The 26,117-nt window shown below is 39.7% G+C and overlaps 1 protein-coding gene across 1 annotated transcript in view; it reads left to right on the top strand.

Annotated features, from left to right (window-relative positions):
* The window catches only part of LOC139725817 (uncharacterized), a 39,116-nt gene extending 17,745 nt beyond the window's left edge, over positions 1-21,371 (top strand). The window contains exons 2-4 of the mRNA XM_071636899.1: positions 5,177-8,545; positions 16,345-17,111; positions 19,078-21,371. Coding sequence (XP_071493000.1) covers positions 5,272-8,545; positions 16,345-17,111; positions 19,078-20,115 — 5,079 coding nt within the window. The 5' untranslated portion in view covers positions 5,177-5,271 and the 3' untranslated portion in view covers positions 20,116-21,371. The remainder of the gene's footprint in view (positions 1-5,176; positions 8,546-16,344; positions 17,112-19,077) is intronic.
* The last annotated feature ends 4,746 nt before the right edge of the window (positions 21,372-26,117 follow it).

The raw sequence follows: 26,117 nt of genomic DNA, 5'->3' as shown, positions 1-26,117 counted from the left end.
CTGGTGCCCCCAATAAACAAACCTGGGGGAAGTGATTTAGGTCTGGGGTCACCTCAGGTAAAAGGTCACAGTGAGGTCTCCATTGTCAGTCTGTGACTAATACATCACCTCCTTTGGCTGGTTTACCAGTAAACAATCTTTCTAGTCCAAGTTGACGGGCTGAAATTTTGGCCCCTGTATAGATTTGGAATTGTCTAATTTCAGATATTTTTAAAACTGAATTGCTACTTTTGTATGTCATCAATCTCTGACATAAAACTTTCATTAGGTGAGATTTTAGAGGAATTCAACAGAAAACCCTCCCATTGACCGGAAGAATAGAAGAGAAAAGCAAAGAGGGGGAAAATAGGATTGCAGCGAGGTAGTTTTCTTTTAAAATGTAATTCATAGCCTGATCAATCAACATAGATTTAGAATGTTGGCTTAGTGCACAATAGGGTTTCAATTTCATGATCAACAAATGCAATTATTTTATGTACAAAAGTGTAAGTGCAGGGAGGTGGAAAGAAAGTGTAACATTTTGTAAAACATCACTTTTTGGTAGAATTACAGCTTTATTTTTGAAGGAAAAAAGAAACGAGAACAGTGAATTACTTTGGCTCATCATTCATCTTACATTAAAAGTTTAGAGTCTTGGAATAAGCATTTTCCTAATGTACACAAGATGCACCAATCATTGGGACTACTGTATATAGCAAAGCAGTTTTAACTTTGAATGGACAGGTAACCAAGGACCTTTTCTTCTGTAAGTCAGTAGAGTCTACCTCACCCTTGGCCTGTTCAACTATGAGGAGTTTATCATCAATCAGATTTCACCCACCAGAACAGCAGACAGCTGCTTGGCCCCCTTCCTGCCACCCCCCCCCCCCCCCCCCCCCAATGGCCCGTAGAAAGTTTGGGGAAAGTGACTGCCTGCTCTCTTGCTCACTGTCAAGTCAAGTCGTTGGCGAGGGCAGTCGATGTCACAGGTTCATTGCAGCGAGCAGGCAGGCTGAAATGGGCGTCACTCTCCAATCCAGCGCCCTGCTCTTCTTGCGCCATGTATGGCAAACTACTCATACTGTGGGCTGATTTCAGTCGTGGGCAGCTAACCCCACATACGAACCTGGAACTCTACTTTGTCTAATGAGATGAGGGGAGGGGAATTCCAGAGCTGTGAGCGTGAGCTCTGGCTGATTGGAAGCAGGAGGCTCTGATTCATTTGCTCAGCTGATGTTAGGGAGTTTGGAAGAGATGAACTGGACGAAGACGCTGGAATGCTTACTGGTTTGATGTGACAGTACTGCAGTGGTGTTTCTGTCATGGTGCTATTGATGCTTTGTGAGTCCTGAGCCTCTCTGAAGCTGATGTGAGACTTAAAATCTTTATCATGAAATTTGAGCCATCTTCCCCAAGGAGTTAGACACAGGTTGCAAGGTAAACACAGAAACACACTTGTTGCTAGATACTGTAAAACCAGAAGTTTTTGCATGCATGATTTTTTTTTTTTTTAAGTTTTGTGCGGAGCCAAGAATTTGTGAAGGTAAATTGCAGGAAGAAGTTCTTGTCTACACAATACAGTGGAAGCCAGTAGCAATTCATGAAAGTTTCATGCCACAAAAAGGCGGTTGGCTCCAGTTCACAAAAGTCTGGTATTGTGAATGTTTGCAGTAACTGTGCAGAGATATCAAAAATTGTTTGTGTGAGGAAAGAGCATGGAGTTTAAGATCTTTCATGAGGTAGGGATGAGCATGCCGATATTGTCTCTGTCTTGTCTGTGAAGGAATCCATTTCAAGTGATCTCTTTTTTTACTCTGTGATGAGCGAGAACAAACAAGCAAACCAAATACATGTAAATGACACGTGATAGACTTCATGATGTAAGATTCTGGGGTGTTTAATCCTTAGATGAGATTCCAAGCAAAGAGGAATTTGAATGGTACGTGTCCTTCGTCTTATTTCTGTTTTCTGTTCTGTGCAGAGATTGTCATCGTCCATGAAAGTCTGAGTCAATAAACAGTGTGGGCGATAAACTGTGAAGCCCCTCTCTCTCTTTGTGCTGATTACAATACCAGTGACTTCTGTTCACCCCGTGGTGTGAGTTCAAAAGTTTGTCTCTGACTGGGAATATACCCACAGGAGTGACCTGCATTGTTTTTGTCATGTCAGTCTGGATCTTGTTAGTGGTGATGTTCGTGTTGTATACTTGGATCTGTTTTTCATGCCCCATGGAGAGACAATTAAAGGATTGAACTTGATTGAAGAGAGAGGACAGAAGCAGCAGACTATTAAGAATCAACTTGGATTAAAGGGATGGTACATTATTGGTGGGGATGAGAATTGGGCTTTTAACTTTTTGCGAGATACCAAGAAAACACTTATGAAATAGTACAGAGCATTCCACTCTGAGAGGAATTCAAAGTTTATTTGATGAAAATTGGGTTTGGAATGACTGAAACATCAAAAAACAAAGTAAAACAAAGGGATCGTAAAAAAGTGTGGGTCCCACACTTCATTAGAATCGCTCTGTTTTGGATATCTCGTTTCAAAACCAATTTTCATCAAATAAACGTTGAATTCCTCATGGAATTACATGCTCTTTCATATTTCATAAAAGAGATTTCTCATTATCTCACCAAAAAATGTTAGAAACTTGAAATTAGGTCTCAACCAAAACTATACGACCCCTTTAAACTGTCATACTGGTGATTTTTGTTTTGTTTTGTTCTGTTTGTCCTCTAGAGCACATGTCTGCGTGTTGGTAGCTCACCACAAAATATCAAATTTGATTTTTAGCATGGATTGCACTGTGTACAAACCAGATACATGTACATGGTTGTACAATGCAGGGCCGGCGGAGCGTTTTCAAAAGTGTGGGGGCCCACTTCCGGGCTTCATGAGCTAACAAGCAAAAAAAGAAAAAAAGGTCCTCAACTCATCTCTCCCCTTCCATTTCCGGGTTTCTTCAGCTGACGAGCAAAAAACTAAAAAAAAAAAGGTCCTCAGCTCATCTCTCCCCTTCCATTTCCGGGTTTCTTCAGCTGACAAGCAAAAAAAAAAAAAAAGTCCTCAGCTCATCTCTCCCCTTCCATTTCCGGGTTTCTTCAGCTGACAAGCAAAGAAAAAAGTTGTCAGCTCAACCTTACTGTGCTCACACTTCAAGATCTCTATTTCTATTTAGTGCCACGTACGTACTTCCAGGTTAAAAAAAAGTGTGGGGGCCCAAAGTGATGACACCTTATGTATTCCTTTGTATGGTGCACAAAAAGTGTGGGGGCCCGAGCCCCCACGGCCCCCACGGTTCCGCCGGCCATGCAATGTACATTTGTACATATACCCTGTATACATTGTAGAAGTACAACTTGTACAATTCTTAAGGAAATTTAAGTTGAGAGCATTGTCTTTCCAAGTTAGCTTTTTACAGCTGAAACCAAGGCAGTTTTGACTATCACCATGTTTATCATAATTACCTACATATTTATGAAGTGTTCATTGTCATTGTTTTACTTTTTATGTCTATTAGCATGTACTATACATTGCATATCTAGACGTGATGATGATTATCATTAACTTTATTTGTTTCGTGTACAAAGTGTAGGAGGCCTACAGTACATGTACAACACTGTACAATGTGCAGTACTGTATATTGGTATCATCAGCAGCAGCAATTTTAAAAATGTAAAACTTTTTTGTTTTAAAATTTCTATTGGATGTTTTACACCTGAATTCTAAAATACAATGTACATTGTATGTCTATCTGTATGCAGACTTCAAGTTTTTATGTGTAGACATATGCCATACAACTAAATGATATTTACAGCTTTTTCCATTAATTTGTATCATGTTATTCAGTATTTTCATGAGAAAGTTGTGGTACAGAGATTTTCTTTGCCCATGGAGTACCCACCTCCCCTCACTGCAGTTGACTTGTGGGCATTCTGTCATGAATGTACATCTAGATCATATCTTTTTCTATGGGAATAGTACTGTCCGTGTTTATTTCATATACAAGATGCAGATGCAGAATGAAAATCTGTACACTACAATCAGTGTATGCTTTTCTGAAGGGTATCTCTCATAGGTAACTGTGGAGATAATGTATTTTCTTTTTTCTTCTTGTCACTGGATACCTGTCTGCTCTTGTTTTAATCACTTCCAAATAATTGATATCTCCATCATGTGTTTATTCATACCTACACTGTAACTTCATTCCCGGTTAAAAATTTCTAAAGAATACTATTAAACATTTGTCATTGCTGCATCTAAATGTAGTTTTTAGAAACTCAGGGTGCTACATTTTTATGTAGGCCCTATGTTTTAAAACTTTTTTTTTCTTTACTGTTGACAGAAGAAAAAATATGATGACTGTTGTTGTTGTCCTTTTTGCTTACAAGTGTTAGATTATATGCAGATGACTTCTTCATTTTGTGTAAATGCAAACAAGCGATGAATTTTTAATACTGCCATTTCCATAGATCTGCATATCAAGATTTCCGCAGTTCCTATTAATGAAGAAATTGTGTTATTGGGAAAAAATTCTTTGTCACTGCCCATTATAGCATTTTGTATAATTACAAACTTTGTATTATGTTCAGTCTTTTTTCATAGTCTGTAAAGGAATAATGAAATCACATAATCGACCTCTGTTTATGTGTTCCTATGTGTATTCTTTTTAATGATTCACAATGCTTCAGGCCATTGCCCTTCCAACGATTTTTTGTTTGTTTTTGGTAGTTTCATCGTGACTCAAAAGACCTGTATTTTAGCACATTAAATTTCATGAACGATTTCCTGCAATTTGACACCGTATTCTTCTCAATTCCCTTGGGCTTCATGCAAGTGAAGATGGATAAATACCATAGACTTCACGTAGAAGTTCATATTACTCCAGTCACACCGATGACTCAACCCAGAGCAAAATTCTCATCTCAAAAATAGTTGGGTCTTTGGCAGTTTGGCTGATATTTTCACTTCCTGCCAGATACTATATCAACTTGATCAAAAGACTTGCATGTAGAAGCTGACGAGATGTTTATCTTTGATCTGATGCAAGATTCATAGCGAGTTAATTTCATTTTGAAGTATGGCAGTGTAGAGAAACAAAGAAATCACAGGTCCTGACATTACAGTCGTAAGATTAACTCTGTTAGATTTTTATTAATGGTTATCTTCTCTTTATCATTTTTGTCATCTGCAGATTCTTCAGGAGATAAAATAAACTTGGCACTCGTGGAAAAGCAATAGCTGTGGGGATATTCTTAACAGTCGGAAACTCCCCACACAAGAGAAGACATGATTGAGGAACAGAAAGCCAGCAATGCTGCTTGTGAAACCTTCGAGCAGCACCGCTTTAAAGGCCATCTTTGTGTCCACTGCTTCAAGCCCAAAGCAGCTCATGCTGTGGAAGGTGAGAAGATTGCAGCTCTTGATAACAACATCAACGAGTCTCAAGGGATGGAGAGCAAACCAATTCACTACAAGTATGACATTCCCAAAGTCATCCTGCGCAACCAGAATAACCTTCAGAAAGATGGGACGAAAGGGAGGGGCGAGAAGCCGACAGACAGGAATAACAGGAAGAAGGTGAAGGAGAAAGTCAAGCCAGTGGGACCTCAGAGCTCGAGACGAGACACGAGCGGTAAACCGCTCGATTCCAACGTCATTGCTCTCAACATTCCTGTGGATGCACCAACGCCAGCTTCTGTGGATAATGTGGCATCAGTGAATGGTGAATCAACAAGAGGAGGGATGAACGTGGGTGACTCATCCTCGGAGAGTGGAAGCATGAATGTCAACTTGCCAGTGCAGGAGCCCAACGGGAACATCTTACCAAACTCTTCCTCAGAGAGTGAAGCAGATAGTGGGCTCAGCAGCAATGTCAACAAACACTTGAGGCGAGCACTTCGCCCTGTACAAAAACCAGCCAGCCCACCAAAGAATCAGGAAAGGAACAGTCGAGACCCAGATCTTCCCGAGTTTGTGAAAGTCGCCAAGAATCTTAGACACATCCAGTCACTGATTACATCAGCAGGAGAGGTTCATAGCAGTAACAATAACAACCACTCCATGGTGGAACCAGAGGTAGCTCTGACCGACTTGCCTGACCTACCCAATGTGATCGGAAATGATGGAATTGCTGAAGACCAACAGCGTCTGGTTGAAGCGAAGACAAAACTCTCGTCTGCAGTGGGGCATATTGTCCTGAACTCTCAAACAACATTAACAGGTCATGAGACTCTCCCGAAAAATATTGGCAAAGTGAGACCCTCAATTCAGCCGCTCACGAAACATCGCCGCCAAACGTCTGATCCTGCCGTGTTCATTCCTTCGGAGAAAGAGGAAATTTCAGTGAACGTTAGTAAAGATGTCAATGAAATGAGTGATGATATTCAGACTGAAAATGTGATGGTGAGAAATAGCCAGCTGAGCTCCGATGTTTACTTTGGCAAACCCTCTGCGCAGTCCACAGAGAAGCGCAGTGTTGACATTGGGCAAGAGGATTTTGTGCCGCGATACGGACATGTGGCAGATTGCGTCACAATCATCTCTATGACAGGGGAAGTGTCACATCGTTACAATGGTGAGAGTTCTGGTGGCAGTAGTATGAGGGAGGATAGTGGAACAAGTCACCAAAGCCAAGAGACCACTACCAGTCCCTACAGAGTTGTCGATCTTGGTGACAATCAACCTGAAGCGCCTGAGGGAGAGAGTATATTAGAGGTCAAAGGACATGACATGCCATCAAGCAGCAACAGCAGCAATAGGCTGTCTCAGGAGCTTGATGAAGGAGTTGGTTTAGCTCAGCAGGAAGACACTATGGTCCAATCCAAGGATCCATCTGCTCGCTTCACGAGGAGAAATGTTGCCCTGGTGGATGGCATCTACACCACCTCCCAATTCCAGACAGATTCAGGCATTAACGACTCCATGGAATCTAGCGATTCAAGTGATGGGCCAAAACCAGAAGGTGACCGAAGCAAAAGAAATACGCCCCCTTATCCCATCATTCTCCATGATGAACAACCTCCTGAGTACAGAAAAAAGAAAAGAAATTCTGGACAGTACAAAGTTCCCATCTTTATTCTTCCAAAAGGATATGATGGTGGTGCAGGAAGAAGTAGTAATAAAGGTGAAGTTGTTAGTCATGTAGCTCCTAGTAGTCCATTGAATATTGATTACCTCCAACCCAAGGAGAATTCCACTGAATCTGATGGTGCAGTGTCACACCCTGTAAGTGAAGATGAAGTGAAAGGAACCAGTGCACCAAACCTGCTGGAATCCAAGAAAGTGTCTCTCAGCAACGAGAGTCTGCAGGAAACGAGACGGCCATCCAGGTCCAGATCCAGAACCCACCCTGTGATGGAGGAACCAGCATCTAGTAGCACTAATAAAGAGGACCAAGCTAATATTGAATTTGTTAGGACAAGACAAAAACGGGTGGCCCCTCGCCCCCCGTCGATGGAGTTGGTAGACCAGGTGACCAGCAGGGAGAGGGATGACAGGTTGGATAGCCTGCCCCATCGTTCCCCGCCCCCACCCCCTCTTAGCAAGAAAGATAGCAAACAGTCCGTAGACAGAAGCTCGTCAGACCTGTCTGATGATACTGACAGATCATTTCATGCCCATGCTGCTAGTGATCACAAAGGTAAATTCGAGGCTCCTGTTGCAAGTAGCTCAGGAAGATCCGATCAGTGGAGGAGAGAAATGTCACCTACCAGGAGAACAGACATGTCTCCAGAAAGACGTGGAGACGCTACTCCAGTGAGAACTCAACATGAGCCCAGAAAAGTGACCCCAGCCAAAAAGGAAAGCAATTTACGCGCTCGACTAAGAGAGTTTTCCCCCACTGGACGAGCTGAACAGTCTCGTGGAAAGCAGAAAGATGTTGCTCCAAATATGCACCAACCAGTGAGACGTGTGGCATCACCACCACCACCCTTGAACAGACCCCATCCAAATCCCATTAATCTTCCAGATTCTACCGCAACACAAGATGCACCGGCAATTATATCCAAGGTTAAGAAGTCAAAACTGCCTTGGAGGAGGAAAAAGAAACGAGATGAACCTGGAAGCCCAGAGAGAGAGTTTAACTCTGAAGAGGTTGAAAAATGGCTTAAAAACTCTTTTCCTGCAACCGCATCTTCCCCAACACCCGGTGAACCCGTCCAGCGCAACTCTCTAGAACGCCTGGAAGTCATCAATGCCTACAAGGGTGAGCCTACGGTTGCAATCAAGCGGGTTGCTCCTACTTACAGTACCCCCACACCCACCAGTGCTGCAACACCTCCGATGGCAATTCCTACCACTTCTGCCATCAACACTCCTGCCCTTGCTGCCACGCCCCCCAAAAGAAGTGTTGGTGCAGAAGAGGAAACCATGCTTGTCAGGAATGCTGCAAACAGTGCATCCAAGCGCAGGGCACCCAAACCTCCTGTCAGCCCCGACCCAGAAGATGTGGACTCTGGTGAGACACCTGTCCTGCTACAGAAGTCCTACTCTTTGTCTCCTACAAGCAGGAGGAAGATCCCCAGGGGAGCCGGTGATGAACCTCTCTATGAAAACCTTGGTGAGTTACATATCATGGGATACTCGACCTACTTTGTTTGTTTGTTTTTCTATCGTAATGATGTAAACTGAAATTCACTGAAAGCACATGGCTAGTTAGCATTAAATCCATGATTATACTCGTGCAGAATGGAAAAAGTGAATGCCAAAACAATACTTGATCATACATGTACTTTCAAAATGTAATTGTGTCAAATACAATAGTTTTAGTCAACAGTAGTATTTGAAGGCTCAGGGCTGCTCAGGGCTTTGCAAAAGTAAACTATGTTTTCCAACTTGCTCAAATAGCCTTTAAGGGGATGGCTAGTAACTGATCAGTGGGAATCAGTGGGAATCAGTGGGAATGCTGGGGGATGATTGTTCCAATCCTTGTGGGATTCATTTAAGAGTACATTATATTGTTGTGTGAAAATGATTTACTTAAGAATGGTCTCATATTGAAGTAATGTGCAGTTTAATGTTAACGATCGTCCCATCACTGTACAGGCATCATGCTAACCTGGAAACATTAACCTTCACATTACTTGAATACAACTGTATGAGGCCATTCTGAAGCAAATAATTTTTACACAACATTAGATATATAATGTACTCTTAAATGAATCCCACAAGGATTGGAACAATCATCCCCCAGCATTCCCACTGATTCCCACTGATCAGATACTAGCCATCCCCTTTAACTCTTTATGTGCCATGATGGAAACCCCCTGTGTGCCACGTTATTCTGAGACACGAATGTAGTCATGCTTTGAGAAAGAGTTCTGCTTTTCCAATTTGTATAACTTCTACAAATTTCTGTTAAGCTGAACATTGTCAGCAAAGTTCAAGAAGAATCGCAAACCTTTGCATCGATAGAAATTGAATGACGAATCAATTTTCAATTATTCTTTTAAATGACCAGTTGCTACATTGCTGTAAAGGCATAAACTTTTGTACGTAAAACCGTGACAGACACTTAGAATGTACACGCAAATCTTGTTGGGAACTCTGCTTGATAGTTAATCACCACACAGAATGCAAGCCATATGTGAGAGGAACAAAAGCGCGAGAAACGCTTCATTGTACTGCGGGATTAGGCGATTATCGATCGGTTTTGGCGGCTTTGTGTGTTTGAGTAGAATATGTGAAGTTGGCACGCCGTCGACTGAGTCTAAAGTGCGAACGTGGCACATAAAGAGTTAAATACCAGTACTCCCTATCAAGCAAGTGCTCATTCTTATGTGAAATATGATTTGCTAGGTGAGTTTTACCTGCCTCTGACATAACAGGCACATTGGTTTATAACACCTTTCCACCACCTGTAACACTATCTTTTCTAAACTTTCAGCTCCTTGATAGCACAAGAAGGACAATTTTCATTCAAAAGTTTATTTTGCTACTATAATTCTTTTTGTTTCCGTATTAAAAAAAAAAGATAATTTGCATATTTATATTGATAAATTAGTGTACAGGATAAGGTGATGTGATGTGTGAATGTGAGGCTGATGGAACACTGGTTTTTAAAATCAGGTTTCATCTGTGCTGACTGTGATTGCATGTGACATGTTACTGAGTCATTGATTTAACATTGCACTGTAGTACTTGCAGTCGTACATTCTAAAATGAAAAGAAACTTTGCAGCCAAGTATTTCCGTAGGGCCTCCTTCATGATCCTTTTTTTACAATAACACTTACTCAAGTCTATTAGTATTAGTGTAATGCCCATTCCAAGGTGAATATCATGAGAAGAAAAAGAAAATATAGGTACTATATTCATACTGGGTATGTAGGGCAAGTCGTCTTTAAGTTCTGTGTTTGATATGGAACTTGACACAACAGCTGCTTGCAGTGATTTCCTGCTGGGGGCATGTGGGTCACCCCTTGGTGCCCAGAGGAGCTGGAAGTGTGGGTGAGGGAGAAGGCAAGACCTGGGAATGGGGGAGGAGGTGCTCCACTTCCAAAATTGCTCCCTCATGGCTTCTTTGTCATACATTATATACTGTATGTACGTCTGGCAAAGATATCGTGTGCCTAGTTAAGATGCTTGTACGGTATTTGATGTCTCCAAAAGGTGTTATGTCCCACAGGACTTGTAACCCCAACATCTTTATCAAATCTGAAGTTTTATTTCACACATGTCATCATTAATCACACCTAATTCTCCTCTTACCCTCATCATGATGATGCATGCATCTAAGACAAGTGCAGCTTGATTGGCGTGTGTGCCTCTTGTCACCCCGGCAGCGGTTACCATACAGTTTCACAATTCACGTGTGAGGCAGCGTGTAAAATATCGGTTCATGAAGGTGTCTTTGAAACTGACTTCCCCCACATGGGTCTGAGCACCGGTGTCCTGTAATTGACCAGTCATTTTGATGTCCAGGTGCTGACTGAAATGACAGGTTTTGCATTTTGCGGTTGAACCCCCATAATTTGTTTCCATCATTTACAGACATGTGGAAGCTCTATTCTGGCCCAACAATGGATTTAATAGTGCCAAGTATATAACAAGGGTCACTTTCCTTCTTGTAGCTGAATATATTATGCTCCCCACAAATACAAGTGGTAGTTTACAGGATTTTGAAGCTTGATTAATGCAACATTCATTAAAGAAAATATCAATGTTCATGTTTGTAGGTCTCCAAGCAAATCAAATCAATGATTAGCCTTCAATTGAATTCCCTGAAATGAATATTACCTTTCAGACTATCAAATTCACTTGTGAAAAAAAAAAACAAATCTCACTCAGCATTAACATAATGCTAGACTCCAATGTCCATGAAATTGAAGATTTTTGTAGGTTCTGAATGAGTCAGTGGTGTACCTAAATTTACAAGAACTCCTTCTTTCTTGGTTTGAAGTAGTTCTCAGAGTGCATCACCAAGTCCTTCTCACATTCTGTGATGAGATGAACCAGGAATGAAGGAGTATCCCGACGAGTAGAATGAGTGACAGCCCGGCAGCGGCTCAAGGAGATTCAGTGGGTGCGGCCCTTAACTGAGTCTCTAAAGGAATGCTCTTTTTAGCTCAAACTGAACTACTCTCCAAACAATTACAATGATCCTTGTGCATTTGAAGTGAACCCTCCCACACTGTTTTAAAGTGTGTACGTCCGTTTTGGAAACATTACACAATTTTGCAGGGTTGAAGAATAATGTCTCCCAACATTGTATCTGAAGTATTACGGTAATACACCTCAGCTTTTTAAACAAGAAATGAAAAAATAACCCCATGTCAGTTTAGAAAATATGCTCCCTGTTTATACCGAGAATAATGGTCTGAATTTTTTCAGGGTCAGAATGAATTGACTGGAAATGTATATTTTTCCCCCTCCATCATAGAGAAGTTTCCAGTTTTATTATTCTGAGGAAAGGTCAGAATTACCTACCTCTACAATGTGCCAGCTTATAAATGGAATCAAATTTTCAGGGTTGCAAAAGGGAGGCATGAAATTTCAGGCTTCATCTACGTGTACATGATACTTGATTCAACACACAAAGTTTGATAATGGTTCAGTGAAGTGATCAGGGCCTGTTGCATAAAACTGTGGCAACTTTGCAATAAGTGGTAACTCTGAAATCATTGATAACTGCAAAGATCACTGATAGCAGCACTAATCCATAACCAATCAAAGCTGAGATATCACTGATGGTTACCATAGATTGCAGGGTTACCGGTACTGTTAATATTGTCAAGTTAACATAGTTTTATGCAATGGTGCTTGCAGAGCTGTAGCTCAAGAGCTCAAGCCCTTCTGCTTTACAGAGTTCTAGCAGTGCTGGATAGTATGGACATATGAGGGGGTTGACTTAATATGAGGTCAACTGCAAATTAGGACATCAAGTTCAGGATCATTACGAGTTCATAAATTCTCAAGGCCATTGTACAAAGGATTGGGACAGCTTCATCGATAATTGTCATTTACATACAGCGAAAATATTATAAAAATCTATAGGTGAGATTGGTACCCACTTTGATTGATACACAAATATCAATCAAGAGCAGGTGGGTGCAGCCCGTGTATTTCAACTACAGTAGAATGACTTCCATTCAGGCTCTGAGTAGAGAACAGTGTATGAATGTATTGGAGAGGGGATGGCTTAGCCTTTATCAAGGCTCTTGTTCAGTAGGAAGTTCGTGCAAAAAGAGTTATTTTGATGTCGTCATGTATAAAAGGTGAATGTGGAAAACAGGTCAGAGAAGTATTCAGGCAATGATGAGAAGGGTTCTCAATGTGTATGACCATTTGAATGTCAGTAGATTAGAATGACATCCTTTAAGCACTTCAAAGTGATGATCTTTTTATTGCCAAGGTTTCTTGAAAGAAACGCAAAAGTTTGTTTTACACAACTGCGATAGAAATGCATTTATAACAGAAAATTAGATTCTTGTCCAATTAATACACCCTCCTTGAATGAGTCGCACAAACTGATAAACCAATGAAACACATGAGATGATCTTCCCCTTAAAATCCTATTAACTATAACAGTAAAAGTTACAGTCTTGAGACATTCCAACCAAGGCAGTCATGTTGGATGACAGAACAGAGGCACAGTCTCTGGATTTGCACAGGTGCGGGTTGCCATGCCGATGGCAAAAGGGGCTGAGCTTAGCCTCTGGAGAGTATGAACGTGAGCTGATAATGTTTGCATGGATATAAAACACTCTTAGAATGCTCCCCCCTGGTACAGGTGAAGAAAGAAAGGTTTGCCCCCTTGGGTCAAATACATGCCTGCTGAGTGAAGAAGAGAGTTTGAAATAAAGAGTTAAGGAGCGGGACGTGGAGGGATTCGTGATCCTGGATGGTAGTGTGTGGGTTTGGAGCAAGGCACGCTCAGCAAACAAGCCGCAGAGGTGTGGTTAGAACATAATATGAGAAGATATAACAATCGTGGGAAACATTCCTCCCCAATCCCTGCTTGGCATAATGTGATTCGTCTGGCTGTCGGTTCCATCGTCAAAATAATGTGAGATTGCATGACTTCAAGCTTTGTTCCCTTGTTTGCTCAAACTTTTTCATCAGACGTTTCCTGATTGTCCAGATGCCCTATTTCGTCTAACAACATTTAGGCCTATAGGTTAAGGCTGTAGTGTGTTTCCATATACTGTATATGTTGTTATGTTTCTGCATAGGGTCACAGGTATGTTGTAGTCTGTGACCCAGGGACCTAGATTCTCAGGCTAGTACAATAGCTGGAATTTTTATCTCTCAGCATGACCACCTTAACTTGTCAAAGATTGTGGTACAGTAAATGCATCATACGCAGAAAGCCTTTTGTTTGGGTGTAGCCCCAGTGAAAATAAATAACTTTTTTTTTTTTGCCTGGAACAAGCTGGTGGGGGACCTCATGGGCAGGTTAGTTGAATAGGAAGAACTAAAGGAAACCGTGTGAGTGTGAAGGTGGTGGGGTTGGTGCTAACTATGCCATAAAAGTACATAACATAGAACAGAAATTTGTAATTCGTAGTACAAAGACCTGTTTGGTTTTAAACACTGTGACTTATGTTGACCATAACTGGGGGACTTCCAGAATAAGAAAAAAAAATGATTAAATTGGTTATGAAATGAGTCAGGTGTGTGGCTATGTCAGTGCATAAATCAACTATTGTTTCCAGGCGTACAGAAGCCCCCCCCCCCCCCCCCAGTTATGCCTAAAATATACTGAAAACAGCACCCAAACTGAAAAGGTCTACACATTGTAGTAAGGGCCACTTTGATATCTTTATTTCATCACAGCATAGGCCCTACATAGTTTTAATTATCACATTCTTTTCTTGTTTGAATTTTGCTGTGCCCCTTATATCCTTGCAGGGTTATATGAAACCTTGTATTTACTCTTTAATGTAGAACAGATATGTGTACGGGTACTTTGAATAGTTCAGTATCTATTTCACTACAACAGAATTCCAAGTTGCAGGCTTTGTGTACAACAACATTTCTCTATAGTGCAGTGAAGGTCTCTATACTACTTTAGCATGTTATGCAACAAATAACAGAGATATCTACAAAGTAGTAAGTGACTGCTTGCGTAAGCTAGGTGTTGGAGTAGGGTGTATCAGTGTTAATGTTAACAACTTGTTGGTTGGTGCCAGATATCAATTAATAACACTCGCTGCTCATGAGTCATGTTGAGGTGGTGAATCATTTCCTACATTTGCTGAGGGGTGTTCACCCAGAATCTCTCTCTCATTCATGTTTACCTCAGCCTCTGCCACTGAACTTATTCAGGATTTCTTGTTTCTCTCCTTCTCCCCCCTCCCTTCTCCTCTCTCCCCCCCTTCTCGACAATAGCTACATGCAGACAGCTGTAGCCCTGCTTCAACATCTTAAAGTTTAGTCAGCAGAACCTCTATGAATATAGTGATAATAGACATTCACATAAATTGCTGTTTATGCAGCCTATCCCTCGGCTTCCCCACCAGAAATGATGGGAAAACGGGAAAAATTGGCAATTTGTGCTGCTCAGTCACAATAATAGGCACAATGTCATTGAATGGCAACCTTTTCCCATTATGTCCTTGCAATCATTAGGAAATTTGTTATTCATAGAAGGAATAATACGAATGTGAATCACCGAGGCTGTAATCACGTCAGGGGTAATTTATCAAACCCATTTTAGCTTTTAACTGGTTGCCAGAAAGGTGTCAAACAAATAGTTCCAATGGCTGTAATAAAAGACATGCAGACACTTCCTTTAAGGCTTAATTTTCCATGTCAAATCACTGTTTAACCATGGATGGTTTAACATTGTTTCAAGTTTGAAGGGGCCGAGTTGCATGGTCCTTACAATGCTACCAGTCTTTGATATTTTGTAAATATTAAAGTGTGCAAAAATTAGAGTTGGAAGTAAAATTACAAAAATGTTTCAAAAAGTGTGAAATCTGAGTGACTGGATTTCCCACACTTTACATTTTCTTATAGACAGTGGTGTTTGAATAAATTATTCTGTATACAGTTTATTAACATGCTGATATTTGCTCATGCAAAGTATACATGTAGCTTTCTTAATAGTAAGTAATGTCATGATTCTCAAAACTCATAAAGATGTCCTGGAATGTTTTTATTTCATTTCGTCATCATTAGACAAGGCTTGTACTGTTCAGTTAGAAGAGTTTAACATTTTTAAAATTTGATCTGTGCCGAGACTGAGATAGATGCATGTGAGTTCCAATGAATATCCTAGACTGGTGTCCTTTTATTTGATACAGCATATTACTTTTAGGACCCAATAGATTACATCATTGCAAGAAGTGATTGACATGGCATGAAAACTGTTTCATGAAAGAGCTGATTGCTTTAAATCTGGCTATCTGAGTGGTTGAATGTATGACAATCTCTTAGAGGGCCTTGAGTAAGGAATGCCTTGAAAATTTTAACTTTGCTATCTGGGGTCAAATCTGAGTGATGTAATGATTTCATTGCATTTGTCACTTTTTCGATGGAAATCATATCCATGACCTGAGGCTCAGGAAATTGTGGTCTAACTGAACACTAAAAGTGAAATACTGTAGTTGGTGAGTGAAATATCTTGGTCAATAGGAACCATACAATAGTAATGCAATTGTATATCTGATGTTTTGGGCAAGTGGTGAAATAATGTAAGCAATTTTAGTAATTTAGCCTTGCAGATTTTGTCACACTGATGCTTAAATTTGTTTGCCACACAGGAATGAAGGTTTCTGAACTTGCCTTAGGAGCTGCCCAGGAAAATATATTGAAAACGTATCATGATGCCCATGTCTATGAAGTTTCAGTGATGTTTATCTTCAGTGTTTTTCATTCATTCCTCTATACCATCTCATTTCATTTTGTGCTTCCAGGTGCCAGTCGAGCCAAGATCACCCCCCAGAAACCTGCAAGAAGGCGACACAGAAACCGAACAACAGGATTCGAAGACATGCCATCCAGGGTGAAGCGGATGGCTCCAAAGACACCAGAGAAGCCTACCAGCAGAGATGCAGATGGCTCTGATGAGGTGGATGGTGTCGTTCCCTTGGAAACAACCATTCAGCAGCATCCGCCTGAAGATACTCTCCTCGGCTCCTCACCTCCTCTGAAGTCAGCTCTGAGAAGTGCTGCTCCCGACCAGGCAAAGACCGACACAGACGGGAAGGCCATTCCAAAGCGCCCCGTCCGGATCGTGGCACCTGAAGATGAAGCCATCATCACCGATCTGCCTCGTTCCACTGTCCTTAGGAGTGACTACAAGAACTTAGCACTAGTCCCACAAGCTGACCTGGACAATGCTCTTTGCAAAGATGTAGAAACTCAAATGGAAGAGAACACTCCTTCAAAAGTAATGGTGAATGCTGACACACAGTGTAATCTTAGTGGAACAGGAGCCACTTTCCTGGACCAAACTGGTCAGCAAAGTCTTTTATATGATGTCAGTGCAGTGCACATCCAAGCACTGTCACAGCTCTCCACGCCCAGGGTCAAGATGGACACAGAGGGGATGACCACTATGGAGGACATCGCCTGGAAGGACCAGGTCTTGCCTGATACCGAGCCACACTGTCGTTCAGCTGGTGCAGCATTCTTTGGTCTCACATCGCAGGACGGCTCAGCTGGTAGTCCTGGTCTCATGGTGAGCTCCTTGCCCAGTACCTCTCTCATCAGTTGAACTGCTCACTGCCCAATCTCACCTACATTTGTATCTTTCTGTCTGTGTCTTGTCGTTAAAGGGGAGTAGCACATAATGCAGAATCTTTTGCATTCATGATGAAAGAAATACCTTCATATTTATACCATCAAACTATTTTGCCAAATCAAAACATGTACAGTAAGTTTGTATTTTTTCTAATCATGAATATTGCTATTTCTGTTTTCTCTGCCACATATACATTAAGATGTTCCAGCTGTAATAGGTGTTTCAGGTTGTATTATTTATGTTTGAAATGCTCAGAATATGTCAAGCCATTAGAATATCAATGAGCTCTGCTCCTCCTCCTCGTACAATGTATTACCACAAACCATTAAACTCACCCAGGGTGCTTTGAAGCCATTTATGACCTGCAGCTGTACTTTGAGGTTGTTTATTTACGTCCCGACGTGTAATTGATCTGTGTGTAATTCAATTAATCCCTGTGTCTGCTGTGTGGTCAAGTTTGAATGATCCAGCTTTAGAAGCGTTAAAGGGGATGGCTAACAACTGATCAGTGGGAATCAGTGGGAATGCTGGCCCATTAACACTTTAACGATCGCCCCGTCACCGTACAGGCATGCTAACCTGGAAACATTAAAGTGCACATTACTTGAATATGAGACCATTCTGAAGCAAATAATTTCACACAACAATAGATGTATAATGTACTCTTAAATGAATCCCACAAGGATTGGAACAATCATCCCCCAGCATTCCCACTGATTCCCACTGATCAGTTACTAGCCATCCCCTTTAAAGGACCAACAGCAGGAACCATATGCCATGTACATTTCATTGCTCGAGTATCATAGAGAAACACACAAAGCCAGACAGAGTTGCTCTTGCCAAATTTTTGCCCGAAATGTCAACATCTCTACCAAATGTTGCCTGCCATATTTTGATAAGATACACAGTACAGTATCAGCCATTTAGCTTGTTGAATCATGCAGACAAGGATTGTTTAATTTTTGTGACAAAATGCAACATAAGCAAACTATATCAACCAAGATGAGCTTAGTCATGGCTGAGCATTATATTGTGTTTGTTCTAGTGCTGTGTAATTGGGGGTTTTATGTATGTTGATTGTTTCCTGGTGATAAATAGTTTTAAGTGTATTAATCTTCTTTCTGTCCAAAGTTACTGTATAATAGTGACAGACTTTGGCACAGTCTCAAATTTTTAACATTTTTTTGCCATTTGTTAGGTGCCAAAAACCACAGCTAAATTGAAAACTAATCTTTCATGGCAAAATGAATTGTCTTTTGTTTGTGGAATAAATAGTCTTTTTCAAAAGCAAATGTCATAACTTTTTTATCTACAATGCCATCAGTGTTGTATATTACTTTTAGCACAAAATCCTGAGTACAGTTGACGGAAATGAACTGGTACTTTTGCAACTACCCCCATCAAACAGAAATTAGCAAAACTTGTGTACCATGAGAGCTAAAAATATATCTATATATTTATATTAATATATTTCTGTTGAAGGAAAGGCTTTAGCTGTTGATGGTTTTCTTTGTTAAGATTGGAAAATGAATTTGAACATCCAGTTATTCTTCTATGTTAGGTTTAGAATTCCTAATAGTGAAATTTTTATTTGTTCACTCCATCAGGAAAAATCAATCCATTATGCAAAAATGAAACCAATTTCTTTCATAATGAATTATTTCCAGAATTTTTGTAAGCTTTGAACATGAAATCATATTAGATGTTAGAGTTTGACTTTATGTAGATGGTTCTCATACAATGTCTGTAAACAGAAATGGTATTAATGATACATCTGCCATTTACAGCTGAATACTGTACATTCATCATTTTTTTTTTCTGTGTATAGCCAGTGATCATTGAAGTTTTGTAAATCCAGTATACTCATTTAGATCACTCTATCATGATTTCCATGTCTCTGTAGGTATGCTGTAATCCCAGCAAGACATCGCAAGTACTCCACATGGCGGACATTACGAGATCCATGTCTCCACAACCCAACCTCATCTCAGTCAGCCATGCTACCAAAGACACTGTCACCATCAACCCTTCACTACTGGAGCAGCGTAAGTCTCGTGGTTCTCCCCAACCGGACGGTTCCTTCGAGACGGCTGTCATCATCACAGACTGTCTACCGGCAGTAAACGTTGCCGAGTATGTGACTCAGAATGCAGAAAAGCATGAGTGCCTGCCGGATGTCTATGAGCGAGATGTTGCCACAATGTTGCTGCAATTGTGCCAAGGTTTGTGCCAGCTGCAATCCCACCACATGTGCCTGGAGAGCTTGAAGTTGGATCACCTTCTGCTGGTGAGGAGTGGGCTGCCCGGTGGTGGTCAGAGACTGGTCATCAACCACTTGATTGGGGCGGAAGTGGTAACCACGGCTACCATGTCGTCACCAGCCGAGGGGGGTGTGGCATCCAAGCTGGAGCAAAAATGCCACGAATTTGATGTGGGTATCCTTGTGTATGAATTCTTGCATCATGCTAACCCGTTCTCAACTCGCACAAGCCTTATCATCTCTGACTACACCAAAGAAGATCTACCCCACATTCCTGTCAAGTCGCCCCTCTCCCAGGGCCTTCATACCATCGCCTGCAAACTTCTCACTAAAAAGCCTGAAGATAGGCTAACTTGTGATCAAGCCGTAGAGCTACTTCAGTGCTTGTTGTGGGGCCCACCTGCCACATTTCTTTCGGAGAATGTCGAGACACCAGGGGCCCTGGATGGAGCACTGGAGAGATGGTTGATGGTGGAGCGTGCCAACGCTGTCTCGCAGATGGCAATCTCAGCACTGTTAGGGAGTGCATCCCAAGAGGGGGGCGTGTCCCTGTCAGACCAGCTGAAGTGCCAGTTCCTTGCCAAGACCACAGTGAGTGACTGTAAGAGAGCCCTAGAGATGCTCTATAGGGGAACGTCCAGTGAAGGAGTGGCTGTTATTGACACAGGTTTGGACCTCTGATATTCTTCACAGAGGTTATAGAGAGTACGCATCAACTATGGGAAGTTTACCACCTGTTCTAGATACAGGGATCTCATAAGGTATCAGGATACATACATGTGCGTCACTTTTTTGTATATTTTGAGAGTTACTACAATCTTCTTGGTGAACCTCTTCCAGATAAAGTTGCACATTGCTTTGGCTAGTGAACTGTTTTAGTCGGTAGAATCTCATATTAGTATGGAAATTGGACACAACAAACACAACTTCCCAACTTACATGCTTTGATAGGGAACAATGCTGGAAGCAATTTTTACTTGTGAAAAATGTTTATTGAGCACACAGGTTTTCTTCTGGTAAGAAAAACCTGTGGATCATAGCACAGAACATTACTGTACCATTATTATCAACTTTAATGTACAGTATTGTTGTTTTCTTGATTGACATGTACAAATCTATCCTTTCAATGATTGCATTGGTTGAAAGCTATTTATGCAACACAAATCAGAGATGATACATTGAATCACTTGTCTACGTCTATCGAGTGATGGAAAATACCGATGGAATGTCTTTATGAAGAAAAAAAAATCAAAATCATTTTTTAACAAAAATTTTGAGTGTTCTTTAAACAGTGCCATGAGAAACCCACCATTTCATGAAAGCTGTGCCTGATGTACATAATGTCATATTTGAAAAATTATATATTTTGTTTTTTTTTATTTTTCAAAATTAAATAGGTCTACATGAGTTCTTTTCCAAATTTCCAAATTCCAAAATCCTCGTGAATTTCCAGTGTATGTCATTGGAAGGGAAATTTTGCCAGTTTGATATTTGCTATTTTGGTACATTTTTTCTGTTGAAGACCATCGTGCTTCACTCGAATTGGCATACCATGTACATATGTACAAAGAGTGAGTATGACTTCGAAGTACAGTCAGCATTGTGTAAGATGACCTCACACAAGTCAAATAATCACTTAAGTTGAAGGTCTTTTTCAGTGCTGTTCCCTTTATATTCTATTGATTTTAATCCCTCATAAGTCAAATTGTAAGTCGAAGCTATTTCGTCAGTCCAAATAGATTTGAGTTAGGCAAAGTTGACTGTACCATACTTCTGGCATTGTGAAACAATGATGCCTTTGATACCAACAGTTCATGAATTTTTTTCAGTGATATGATAAGGATTAGTTTTTAAATTCATCTGGTTTTATTTATTTGTATTTCATTTGTCACTGTAAAGAAAATTTCCGTAAAAGGAAATATACTTTGCTCATTGAGCAATCCATCTGTGTCTTAAAATATTTTCCCCGTTTTTAAAACTTGATGAATATTGTTCATTGAAACGGTATGCTGAGTTTTATAATTTACCTGCTTTTATTGATAAGTGTTTTGTTTGCTACTTTAAAGAATTTCTGTGAAAGTAATTTTCTTTGCTAACTGAGCAATCTATTTGTGTTTTTAGATTCCCCCTTTTTTAATCGTCTAGAATTACTCTGCGATATGTGACAATGAGAACAGATAGATTTTTCCAAGTAATATTATATGATTGATTTTGAAATATAAACAGTACTATAGTGTTGGCAGTGAGAATGTACATATTGAGTTTCATTTTTAAACCATCCAGATTTGGCTGAAAGAGAAGTTATTTTCAAAATAAAAAAAGAGAAAAATGGCTGTAGCATGCTGAAGTTTCATTGTTAATCACTTCTGTGTTCCTGAAGTACACAGAGACAAAAAGTTAGAGATTTTATCAAGCCTTTGTCAGTCTGATATCAGATACAAGGTTGTACAATAGTGCTCACTGAAAGGCATTGTAATGTGTAGTGTTCAAACTAAATGTAATTAATGCCAGATATAATTTTGCTGTGTGATGCAGACAAGTATATTTTTTACCTTGAAGATGAAAGTATGTATATCTCGTGCAATTTCTTGAAGTTTTGTGCCTAATATCATTCTCATGCTTGCGGATGTAATATGCTTTTGACAAATATATCATATGCATTAAATGTAGGATCTTAACAAACCAGCTTATAACATTCTTCTCTCTGAAAAGTTGTGTTTCATAGTAGTAAATGAATCTTATCAATTTATCAGTGGTAAGGTTCTATTTCATTTTTCAGTGAAGTCACTTGATTGGTTCAGCACTAAATTGATTTGTCACTCCTAAAGATTCCCTTTAGGCAGTACATGAAGATGGCTAATTCATTTTGCAGCCTATCCACTTTTCAACATATATCTTGCTTTTATCTGGCATGTGGAATGTTTTGACCATGTTGGTCTTTGTTGAAATTTTCTTTACAGGTCAAATTAGTGTGAACATTTCAAAAATGTGTTTGAAATATTACTCTTCGTCGGTCTAAAAGAAACCTCCCAGGTTTAACATAAAAGAATAACGAGTCAATCTGGAAAAGAAGTTTCAATACTTGACTAAACAATAAACATTGTGATGTGCTGTCTTTGTTATATTCAGAGTTGCATCTAACCCACCGCAATGAGGACTCTCAGTAAAGATTTGTAAACGAGGCGTTGTATTCATACGATTCATTCCAGTGATCCCACGCAGAAAACAAAGTGCCTTTGAATGTTTCATTCATGTGTCGCACACCAACAGCTGTTGTTGAAAGTCATTTCAAGCTGTCCAAATTCTGACGACAAATGTACTTTGTTTCCCCGGCACTGAAAACGTACATGTGTTGAAAAAGATGAGTGTACACAGGCTGTGGTTTGTTCCATGTGCCTTATAGTCTGACACAGGATTAGCTAAATCCCCTGAGATTACCATGTGATTAGCATTAAATTTTTAAGTGTGTGGATTATTTCTTTTTAAACCCATGTTCTGCCCACACTTCCTCTTTATAATGCCAACAACGTGATTTCTGTTGCTTTTAACCACAGGAAATATAAAACAAGAGGCCACTTGCTCAGTAGTCCTTTCACCCAGTTTCAAATGTCAAACCATATGTGTTATTGTAATGCATGTACATCTTTTTTTTCTCTCTCTCTCAGAGAATGACAAACCAATACATGTCGGTGAGCATTTTGGTTTACTTTTTGACGTCAGGAGAGTGGAGCATGACATGTGTTTCACCACAAGTTGCTGAAACATTCAGTGTGTAACCTCGTCACATTCCGCTTAATTTACTTCCAGATCTGTGTCTAGTCAGTTCAAACAAAATAAGCTGTCAAGCAACATCACTGAACAGAAGGCAAGCTTGGATTTAATGTGTCAAGCCAAGTTCTCCATTGTTTTGTTTCTTTGTTTGTTTGTTTGTTTTTTGGGGTGACATTTTGTTAAAATTTTCAATTGTCATGCTCTGCTGAATTCAGTATTTTCAACAACTTCTCTCACTCTTCAAACTCAATTTCGAGGGTCAGTGAATTCTTTTGTCTTATCTGCAAATATGATAATATAGAATATTAATACTTTTGACATGAAGAGTTAATGGTTACAGTGAAGGTAGACTAAATATACTGATTCTATTTCACATCAGTTACTGGATGAGTGAAAGCACAACCTTTTTGTATAACTTTACAAAGGGCACCAAATAATTTCATTGGTATCTAAAAATAATTTCTGTGGAAAAAATGACAATGTTTGTTTGTCAACTGCATCACACACCTCATGATATTAATATCTTTTCATAATTCTGTAATGCTGCTCTTGTAAATTGTACCTATATGTTGCTACAAATTACTTGTCTTTATATTTTGCTTAAGGTTACATGTAATCATATTTTTACTATGTACATCTATATACATATGCCATTGATAATAAATCGGTATTTGATAAACTGCAAGAATTGTGTCTGCATCTTTTCAACTTGTGGTATTCATTTTCAGCACTTGAAGTTTACTGGTTGATAGGTTAGTTTGGGGTCAACTGATAATAACTGCCATGTGTTGGCTCAGTGAGTAGAGCGGCTGCCCTCACCTGGTCACAATCGGGAGGTCGTGGGTTCAAACCCCGGCCGCGTCATACCAAAAGACGTTAAAAGATGGGAGTTGCTGCTACCTTGTTTGCCGTTCAACATTTGAAAAGGTTAGAGCAACGTCGATCTGGCGCTGCTCAGTGGCTGCCGGGCTCACGATCAATTGGGCAAAAAGAATTTCCTTTCTTGGACAATAAAATTTGGAGTTTATATCCAAAACAATTATTATTATTATTATTATTGCTCACATCACATACATGTATTACTGTTATCATTTCATCACAGTACAATTCAAGGAAAGTTATGGCAGCGAGCTGTTTGAATGATTTTTTTTTTTTTTGTAATTGAAAGGCAACAAGGCAGTTAAAAAATAGAAGTGCAATAGGATACAAATTGACTAAAAAAACCTCACGTTAAGTTTTATATGTTTTCTTCTGCATTACCTCTGCCTTTGCTGCTTGATAGTTTATTGCTGTGCTTCACTGTTGTATTTTGTAGTGAATATACATGTACATGCATGTATTTTCATTTTGAACTAAACAAAAATATAATTGATATGCATTTGATTCCAATAGCAAACACAAACAGTAAAGAGGAGAACATTTGCATGTAACTTTATGTACTTTATTCCAAAATTTTGGATCAGCCTGGTATTTTGCTAGCTAGGAGATTTTGTTTCTTCTCAGAGGGGTTATTTAATTCAGACCCCGCAAACGAAATCAAGTTTTAAATGGGTTGAGAAGGGAGAATTGGGGTAGAGCACTGATGGAATATTGTGAACGTCTATCGTCACGGCATGCACATTTTGTGGAATTGTGGTGAGGTAGCAAACACGTGTGAACACAATTTGAAATTATTTACGTCTGTTTATTAGAGTGGTCGCTGATAGGAAGCACCATCCTCTGAACTTAATTTTGATTGCCGGAATTTGTCGTGTATTAGCAGACTAACTGTGAGAAGGGCGGCAGCAGGAGGAATGTGTTAAGCCAGTCTGGTGGAATATCAAAACATCAAAGTTTGATCCGTGGGGATGTGATGTACATGTATTACCAAATATTGCGAACAAATGACAGCTATCTTAAAGGTATGATGTAGTTTTGGGTGAGATGGGGCTTCAGGTTTTTAACTTGTTTAAGATATATTAAGATAATGCCAAACCACGTATAAAATATCAAAGATCATACAATTTAAGGAATTCAAAGTTATATGATGAAAATCGGTTTTAAAATGGCTAAGATATCCAAAAACCAAAGTGGTCTTGATCAAAGATTGATAAGGTCTCTCCTTTTCTTAGAACCACTTCTTTTTGGTTATCTCGGTTCCCGGCATTTTAAGCCGATTTTCATTAAATAAACTTTGAATTCCTCTTGGAATTTATACGTTCTTTCATATTCCATAAGTGGTTTATTTGATGAAATTGGTTTTGAAATGGCTAAGATATCCAAAAACAAAGTACAGTAATCCTAATAAAGTTTAGAACCAACATTCATAGGACCACTTTGTTATTACATATCTCAGCCATATTAAATCCGATTTTCATCAAATATACTTTGAATTCCTTTTAGAATTGTATGATCTTTCATATTTCGTAAGTAGTTTCTCATCTTAAAAAAACCCAAATCTGAAGCCTCAATCTCCACCAAAACTAAACCATCCCTTTTAGTCATAAGGTCTTTTATCACTCCCCATGACTATCATATTACATTCAAAATGAGACACCCAAAACAAGTAGTCCTCCAAACATATCGAAACAATTCTCCATCATGGTATACTTAATCGTTATCTGTTTTACATTAGTATTGTCTGGGGCAAATTATTTGATGTATAGGGCCCTAATTTTTCTCTTTCTCTTTCTTCTTTAAAACAACAACAACAAAATTCTCCAATACGAACCCATACAGAAATGTGAGACCATCTCGAACACTGTCAAACAAGGTCAGAAACAATGAATATGAGAACATTCTTCGCGTTATTTGAACAGTTTTGGTAAACCGAAGATAAACAAAACTATTCAGAATAGTTCTTAAAAGCCCTTTTGAGAATCATAACGTAAAAATAGTTTTCTCTGGTCAACAATTCCAAGTTAGAATGTTTA

This window comes from Diadema antillarum, unplaced genomic scaffold (assembly GCF_040938485.1).
Source record: "Diadema antillarum isolate AM-2024a unplaced genomic scaffold, OU_Dant_1.0 seq00000059_RagTag, whole genome shotgun sequence".
Lineage (NCBI taxonomy): Eukaryota > Metazoa > Echinodermata > Echinoidea > Diadematoida > Diadematidae > Diadema > Diadema antillarum.
The sequence above is the reverse complement of the archived record's forward strand: the minus strand, read 5'-3'. Positions and strand labels throughout refer to the sequence as shown.